The sequence below is a fragment of the Drosophila elegans genome, unplaced genomic scaffold, assembly GCF_018152505.1.
Source record: "Drosophila elegans isolate 14027-0461.03 unplaced genomic scaffold, ASM1815250v1 contig_476, whole genome shotgun sequence".
Classification (NCBI taxonomy): domain Eukaryota; kingdom Metazoa; phylum Arthropoda; class Insecta; order Diptera; family Drosophilidae; genus Drosophila; species Drosophila elegans.
The window spans coordinates 18,213,360-18,221,772 of NW_024545863.1; the positions used below are offsets into that span (position 1 = coordinate 18,213,360).

An 8,413-nucleotide genomic window follows, 5' to 3' on the forward strand; every position below is an offset into this window, starting at 1 on the left:
GTGTGTTCTCATCTCTCTTTCTTTCTACTTGGAACAGGTGTGGGGCGACTACTAATACCACTACTAGCTAAAAGGCAGTCTCTATTAAATAATAACCAGCACACATAGCGCCAAAGTCTAAATGAAACGCGACTTGCAATGAAACCATCCAAAACTCACTCACACTCACAACAACACAACAACACACTCACACATAGTCGAACAGAAAGTACTAAGAAACATTTGAAGAAGGGAAATCCTATTTAATCAAAGAAAAACAATGTTCAAAGTTAAGAAGCCGCGCAACGCTTGTCAAATGTGCTCAGTTATCGTCTATATATATATATATATATATATATATATATATTTAAATGTGTATATGGCAGTGTATATGTATCTCAATTTGTACAAACACGCACCCATGTACAGAAAATTAAATTCGAAATAGCAGCATGTCAGTGCCGAGTAAGCAAATTAATTAATTGCACAAGCCAAGGAACCGAACCCCATCCACCCGCATGAGAAAAAAATTAATATTCATATCATTTAAAATGCCCCAAGAGTCAAATAAGTATTTATGTATACAATCAAAGAGCGCAAACAAACGTGTGTCTGCAGCAACGTATTTACAAACATCAATCAATCGAATCAACTAACACACTTTGAGCCCACACCGCCACCAACACATCATACAACACACAACACACATCCGCACTACAAACCAACTAGCAAATATGCAATGCAAATATTTTAATTGCATTTCATTCACCGCCGCTCTGTGGGAAGCAATGGCAGCAGGAGCAGAAAAGCCGCTTGAAAATGCATAAATCATACGCACCGTGGTACGTGAAAACAGCGAGCGGTGGATGGAATTTCGCATGGATATTCAAGTGTTTCGCCGAGTGCGAGGCACTAATTGCTGGATTATGCCGAAACCAAGTCGCAATCATTGGCAATTGGCCATAAGTGACTTAATTATCTGCATAATCGAATGATTCGTAGCAAACGCCTCATCTGCTCCTGCTGCATCCTGCATTGTCTTAGGTGCCGTCCATTGGCTTTGTCCGACTAATCAAAGTGTACTCGTTCATACAAAGCATTATTGCCGAAGCTTCAATGTGAAACACATGGCTAGGAGCAGTAACCCAGTTAATGTGTGTTTAAATAAGGAATTGTGCAAATTAAAGGTGGCAACACAAAAGAATTGTAAGATATTTTCACCTCTCGATGTCCACAAATGCAAAGTGCACCAATGTCTACAAGTCATAGATGTTGTTTAGTTACACAAGCACACACAAGACATATTAAAGAGATTTATACATGCATGGCAATGTACTCGTATATCCATAACAAAGAGCTATGCAAGCCAATTGTGCATATATTTCAGTGTTAATACAACTTAAATAAATCAAGCGAAAGAGCACAAACTAGTTAGGCTAAAGTTGAATTGTATGGTCGAGAAATCAATGCTTTCCAATTTAAAACCAACCAACACATGGCTAAGCTGCGAGCCCGGAGTATTCTCTCCTGAAATGCGAAATATCAACAATAAATACATAATCTTACCACGAGTATGTATCCTATTGGTTTCATGGACATCTCAAACAAAGTAACGCAAACAACTCTATTTATACAAAAGAAATGAAAGCATAAATTAACATTTACGAGTATCTGCAGCATTTTCAATTTCAACGCTCGAACTAGGCAAAGGACGAATAAAACGGCCTGCAAATCAAACATAATCAATGCAAATGAAATAATGCCATGGAAATATGATAATAAAAGTATGTACTGCCATTTGACAGCCCCAGCCCAGCGTATTTGCCCATCGACAACAAGACCCATAAAAGTTGGATGGGAATTATTGAATATGCAAATGACTATGGCAAATGGAAATGTGTGCAGCTTTAAAGTTTACTCGAACAGCAAACGGCATCGAAAATCAGAAAGAATATGTCAATTTGTTTTCAATTAGATGTGTCTCGTTGTTGTAATAATCCCCAAATGGAAAACAGAATACACAGGCAATTTGCATGTCAATTTTCGTTTAATCCACTAAATGTCAAACAACCCCAACGTGTACATACGCTACGGTAAAGAACGGAACTTAACCATAAATAATTATTAATTTTTCTAGCTGTTTTGACCTCTCAACGTGTTTACTTGCATCTCGCTCTCTATATATACTTACTCTGTACGCTCTAGATTTCACTTCACTTAATAACTAACTACGAACTAAACTTTCTCGATCCATAGGCTAGAATAATTAATTGTGTTTTCGCGATTAAAACCTAACATTAACCTATAAATAACTGTAATTGAAGAGACGTAAAATGAGTTAAGCCCTTAATAAGCCGCTAACAATAATTGTAAGTGTAAATTTGTTAATTACCCAATAAACATGAAGAGTTTGCAAACGAAAAAGTATACAAATATATATATATATATTTACGTGTATTTATGTCTATATACATACATGCATATACCAAATGTCGATGTGCGAGTGCATTATGCCATCACCAAAAACACAAAATACAATATTTTTATCCGTGCTGCTGCATTTCAAATGTATGATTCGAATAAAATAAAAATTAATGTGAATTCTGGTAATTATTTGCCGAAGCATGTGCGAATTAAAACGGCAAACATTCGACGGAATGACCGAATTGTAAAATGGCTAAATGAAACTAACATAATTTTCGAATTAATTATGCATTTCCAATAAAGTGATGGTTTTTTACTAAACAAATTCCGTCCGCAGGACACCTAACTCTCATTTGCGAGGCAGATTTTTCGATCTCATGCCACACTGCTAACCACACGCTTTCCCCACTCTTTTGTTTTTCTTCCATTTGCTGCAGGGACCTCCGGGCTTGGATGGCATGAAGGTATTTTCCCGAAAACAGCCGTTGATGTGAAAACAATATGGTAATAACCGATCTGTTTTCTGTGTTCGCAGGGCGCCCAGGGCGAGACGGGTCACAAGGGGGAGCGAGGAGATCCGGGTCTGCCGGTAAGCATCTGCAGCATCCCCTAGGATATTTCCGTAGAACAGCTCTTCAACTCCGTGTGGTTGCTAATTTTAAATAATTTGTGTCTTCTCTCTCTCTCTCCTTTTTATTGTTTTTACCTCTGTTTGCATGCGTATCTCTCTTTCTTGGCGTCGTTCACTACCTATATGCACCACTCTCGACCATCCCCAAACACCACTGACCTCTGAACTCTGACCTCCGACCTCCGACCCCCTGAAACCTGAACACCGCACCCATTCACCCCCCTCACAATCGAACACTCGAACACACCTACGGATAATTGACCCCCCGAAACGAACAAAAGGGCACGGATGGCATTCCCGGGCAGGAGGGGCCGCGCGGGGAGCAGGGCTCCAGAGGGGATGCCGGCCCGCCCGGCAAGCGGGGACGCAAAGGAGATCGCGGCGACAAGGGCGAGCAGGGCGTGCCCGGACTGGACGCCCCCTGCCCCCTCGGCGCCGACGGGCTGCCGCTGCCCGGCTGCGGATGGCGGCCGCCAAAGGTTAGCATGCGTTATTCCTTATCGACTAAAAGCCACCCCCCACCCCCCATCCCACTCTACGTACACAGAAAAAAAATGATGCAAATTGTGCAGATCTCATACCAAACCAATAACGAAATATTACATAATTTAAGTTATTTTTAAACAGTGTAATTTATGCTGTAAATTCAAATTTATTCTTGCAGCAGCTGAATTTGTATTTTTTTTTTAAGTAAATTTCATTTTATGTATTTTATATTTATTTATCTTTTCTGAAATCACACGACTATTATTTAAAAATGCAAATTTTTGTAATGCTGAATCTATTGATCTATGTTAATTTTCAAAAAGTATTTTAAACAGGATAAATATATTAAAAAACCTTCTGAGAACAAACCTTGTATTTTATCTAAAGATCTGCAATGATGTGAAAAAAAAGATCAACAGGCTTGGCATTCTTTTTTTTCTGTGTAACCCCAATTGGCTGTCGGAAAGTTGATCGTTGTTACTATGCATGCGCCACTCGTGGCCTCCATCTACTTGGTAGTATCTTGTTGTTGTCCAAGTTGGTTAACTAACTTTTGCTTTCGCACACACACTTACACACACAACACACTCTAACACTAACACACTGGCAAACGCATTTGCACACCCACAAACACAAAAACAAAAACAAAACCAAACACACGAACACACGAACACCTAACACAGGAGCCAATCATCTCGACGCCCGTGCACAAGGATTATTTGCCCGATGTAACGCAGCCGGAAAGCAACGCCAGCGATTACGAGCAGGAGGAGGAGGAGGAGGACGAGCAGGCGGAGGATAATGAAAACGAATATGATGAATATCAGGATAATTTGCATAACAATGAGTGAAAAGGAAGCAGGCAGCCAGCCGAGCAAATGGCGAACACAAGAACCTAAGAACCTTGCAACCTCCCAACCACCCAACCTCCCAATTACCCACCGCCCAACACGCATACGCACACACACAAACAGACGCGGGCACAGGACTAGTTAAGCATTTCCGATTTCCGCTGCGAATCCTGGCTCTGTTTCGCTCTGTTGACATTTGCAATTAGCGCTAACAAATGCCAAGTGGCTGCTGCTCCTAACGGTTTTGCAAAGTAGATGCTATTAGCATACTCTATCTCTGTCTAAACCTTCTGCTCCCCACTCTCTCTCGCTCTCTCTCTGTCTCTCAACCATAAGCACATGCACACGCACACGCATACAATAATCCTTGGCTAACACACACTGGCTTAGCTTGGTGACGGGTCCTGGCTCTCAACCGAATTCTCTCATCCAACTCCGGCCGTATCCGGCTGAATTTCTGTCTCGCCCCTCGCAGGAAAACTGGCAGGCGTGGCTCAAGGACGAGCTCAATGCGCTGCAGCATCCGCGCTCCAAACCCTAATTGCCAAACGCCCCCCATCATCGACTGCTGCACGGAGGCGTGGTCCCGCAAAAAACACCCAGACGAATCTAAGCGCTTTGGTTTTAATTTTAGTAACTTGTTATTGTTAACTGTAGACATCGAACAGCACTATAGCTACTACACGCATCGCAAAGAAACATCCTATCATTAGCACTGTATAATCTGTATCTGCATCTGTGCCAAATTGCTGACGTCGCAACCTTTAATTGTAGTTTTACATTACCTTCTATTATATAAATTGTATCTACTGCAGCTACTTCTACAGCGATTTCGAATACGATAAGCAAGAACCCAGCTATTTTTTACAAGAAAACACTATAAAAAACAAAAAATTACAAAATAAAAGTCTATGAAAAACTAAAATGTGTGTTATTTGAATAAGGTTTTTAATGTACTTTAATTTGCATACATTCAGATACATTTAAAGAGTGATAAATAAATAAAATAAAGGTCATAGCAAAGCATTCAGAGAAAACAAACTCTTTCGTAAGCTTGGAATTTATATCACTACAGAAAGACCTTTAGACAAATAATAGAAACCAAAAACTTGAGTTTACAATTTCTAAAATTTTCCTAACTGCAACAAGATCTGATCAGAATGTGGCGCATTCCAAAGCCACGTCACAGGAACTTTTACGTTGAGAACGGTGTGGCATATACCGAGGATGTAAAAGAAGTGCGTCGGGTGGAGGTCCTTGCTAACTTGCCAATCTCAAAACAGAGCCTTGTGGAGCATTTCTCAAGTTTCGGATCCGTAGAGATGGTTCAATGGGATGAGGAAAAGCTACGTGGATCGGTGCTCTTTGAAGAGGCCACGCAAGCGGCCAAGGCCCTATATTGCGTAGTGCACAAGTACAATGGCTGTGAGTTGTGTTTGAGGGCCAGCGACACCGGGGATCAACCGCCGGATAAAGAGGAGCCGGGAAGGCAGAGTGCAGACTGTCTACCCATCGTCGACGACGCTTGGGGATTGGTGCTCGACTATCTGCCTCTGAATGCTCGTCTCAACTTTGCCTCCAGTTGCCAAAGATTTCAGACGATTTACCAACTAGAGTCGCAGCATATGAGTCGTGTGCTCAATATAAAGCAGGTCTGTATGCTGACGGCATGGAACATCAAGGAATTGATGCGCCTTTCCGGAGAACACATTCAACGTTTGGAAGGCGGCCCGCTGCACCCGTGTTGGCCGCATTTCAATCAATTTGTCCAGCTGCTAGGCTCAAGCTGCCCAAACCTGACTGAGCTTTCATTCCATGGCATTTCACTGACCCCCTATCATATGCAAAACCTATTCGAGAGTCCCAATGGCTTGCACAAGGTTACCAGCTTAGCCCTGCGCCGTTGCGACCTTTCAGATCGGGATCTGCTCTACTTGCAACCGCTCACCCAACTGAGGACTTTGGATCTTCGAGAGAATCATGGACTTTGGGGATCTACTTTAGGCAATCTGCCCGATTCCGTGGAGACTTTAAACCTATCGGGCTGCGAAAACCTGGAGCCCACTCTGCTCTCTAATCTGGAAGCTCTGCCACTTCTTCGCGAGCTGCGCTGCCCGCAGATTCGTCTGCGCAATTTCAACCACGATTGGTTGGACATCCACGAATTTCAAGTTGAGAACTTGGCCACAGATGAGCATGTCTACCGCGAGCTGGTGCAGAGCTGTCCCTTGCTGGAGGTGCTCGATGTGACAGTGTGTCCGTACATGGACGAGCCGCAGCTAGGCGGTCTTTCCCACCTGCGCACCTTGGTCCTACGCGCCATTCCATTGGAACCGCCACCCTATCAGGTGAACAATTCGCTGCTGCTGGCCCTCGTGGAAATGGATTCGCTGCGGCATCTAGAGTTCCGGGAGGGTGGTCCGGGTTTCGTGGATGCAGTCGGTCTGAAGATCATTTCGCAGCTCAAGGAAATACGATCTCTAGTTTTACGCAATCAGGACTTCGAGGCACATGAACTCAGGCAACTGCGCAAGCTAAACGCCTTAGAGCTGCTGGACCTGAGCGATTCGCCGCATCTCTCCAATGAGATCGCCATCCAATTGGCCAAGACGCTTAGCGGGCTGCGTCAGTTGAAAGTCGAGCGATGTCCTCTTATCTCACGGCGTCTAATCGAGATCCTCAAGGACAGGACCATGCTCCAAGTGGATATTTAGAGTCATACATTGTTTCATTCTGTTGTTTTATTGTTCTTTTATTTTGTATATATTTATATTATATATTTTTGTTACCCCAAGCTTTGAACATATAAAATGCTTATACAAATTGACCAAAAATATAGATTTCTAAATATAGAGTTTTTTAACTATCGAAATACTACTCCCTTAAAAGCTTGAATTGTTTGACGTATTTATGAACTTTATCCTTTACGTAGGGTTTCAATGCTATGCAGGTTGGAATATTCTCGGGTTGTTCAATCCACAGCTTGTGCTTGATCTCGTTTTCCTTTAACTTTTCGCTGAGCTTCACCAAGGCTGCCTCATCTTTTGCCTGTTGATGTGGAGAGTTGTTAATTTTATATTATTCAAAGAGCTAATGCTACATAATCATATTAATCATTTCGTAGCTAGGGCAGTTTTTATTTTATTCCCAACGTTCCAATGAAATAATTATTTTTATGCCAATGTATAAAAGCAAAGTATACAAAATCATATATCTTTCAAGCCTTTTATTTTAAAATATATTTTTGGTTTAAAAACGGTACACGTTTGCATTAAAATTTTTAATAAAATACATTAACAAAAATGTATATATTACGATTATCAATAACACTCAAAAGGAATAATAAATAATTCAAATAAATAAAGTGTTTTATAAAATAAATTTGTTTTCTTACCTCCAGCACCACCTTGTGCATGTTATCCAGATCTTTCAAATAGGCCACGGTGTCTGAATCGTCTGAGTTCAAGTGGATAACGGCGGCTGTGGCATGGCAGCACTGTGCGATAACCGCGCCCATGGGCCAACTAAGCGCGGAACGCAAATCACTCCGGACAATAATATACTGCACAATGTTGCTCATGTTTTAAAAAATACAAGTTTCCAAATGGTTATCAAAGTTATGTTAAAGTAAATGCCGGTCAGGAAGCACAAGAGAAACAGCTGCGTGCAGCCTTGCCATATTATTTTGAAACAAAAGAGTTGCCAAACAGGTTAAAAAACATGACTAAAGCTGTGTTTACACTGGGGACGCGTTAGTCACACGTTCAATAAAAAAAGCCACAAGCACTAAAATATATTGTCAATATCTTGAAACATTGAATTTGTTACCCGATTTAATATTAGATGGAAATAATTAATATGGGTTTTAGCATTTTATCCACTCTTCGTTCCGGCCTTGCAACAACAGTGTGAACGTTCGGATTTAAAGCGCTGTAATGTAGAATGTATAAGAATCATGTAAAGTAGAAATTGAAGTTTCAGAGCTAGATGTCGCCACTGGTGTTCTGCTTAGCTATTAGCAAGTGTTTTCAGTCATTTCCGT

At 41.5% G+C, this 8,413-nt stretch overlaps 3 protein-coding genes across 21 annotated transcripts in view; 2 read left to right on the plus strand and 1 right to left on the minus strand.

The window, feature by feature from the left end:
• The window catches only part of LOC108135070 (collagen alpha chain CG42342), a 71,040-nt gene extending 66,040 nt beyond the window's left edge, over positions 1–5,000 (plus strand). For 7 of the 19 annotated variants that reach the window (XM_017255628.2, XM_041709592.1, XM_017255613.2 and 4 more), the window contains 4 exons: positions 2,841–2,867; positions 2,939–2,992; positions 3,316–3,513; positions 4,204–4,938. In XM_017255628.2, the coding sequence (XP_017111117.2) occupies positions 2,841–2,867; positions 2,939–2,992; positions 3,316–3,513; positions 4,204–4,371 (447 nt within the window). In that variant the 3' untranslated portion in view covers positions 4,372–4,938. Of the gene's footprint in view, positions 1–37; positions 2,729–2,840; positions 2,868–2,938; positions 2,993–3,315; positions 3,514–4,203 lie in introns of those variants that run through there. The other 12 variants (XM_041709588.1, XM_017255619.2, XM_017255621.2 and 9 more) reach the window with 6 other exon arrangements.
• Positions 5,001–5,088: 88 nt separating this feature from the next.
• On the plus strand, positions 5,089–7,165 carry LOC108135072. Its single transcript, XM_017255629.1, has one exon. The coding sequence runs from the start codon at positions 5,532–5,534 to the stop codon at positions 7,083–7,085; it is 1,554 nt and encodes a 517-aa protein (XP_017111118.1). The 5' UTR covers positions 5,089–5,531; the 3' UTR covers positions 7,086–7,165.
• On the minus strand, positions 7,138–8,030 carry LOC108135073 (putative peptidyl-tRNA hydrolase PTRHD1). The gene is made up of 2 exons (XM_017255630.2): positions 7,766–8,030; positions 7,138–7,419 (listed from the first exon to the last, which is right to left on the minus strand). The coding sequence occupies exons 1-2, from the start codon at positions 7,949–7,951 to the stop codon at positions 7,246–7,248; spliced, it is 360 nt and encodes a 119-aa protein (XP_017111119.1). The 5' UTR covers positions 7,952–8,030; the 3' UTR covers positions 7,138–7,245.
• Positions 8,031–8,413: the final 383 nt, after the last annotated feature.

Bases quoted from the DNA above. Each gene is read 5' to 3' on its own strand.
- LOC108135072 (XM_017255629.1), top strand. From the start codon at position 5,532: ATGTGGCGCATTCCAAAGCCACGTCACAGGAACTTTTACGTTGAGAAC.
- LOC108135073 (XM_017255630.2), bottom strand. From the start codon at position 7,951: ATGAGCAACATTGTGCAGTATATTATTGTCCGGAGTGATTTGCGTTCC. The intron at 7,420-7,765 runs GTAAGAAAACAA...CCACATCAACAG, and splicing joins TGCACAAGGTGGTGCTGGAG to GCAAAAGATGAGGCAGCCTT.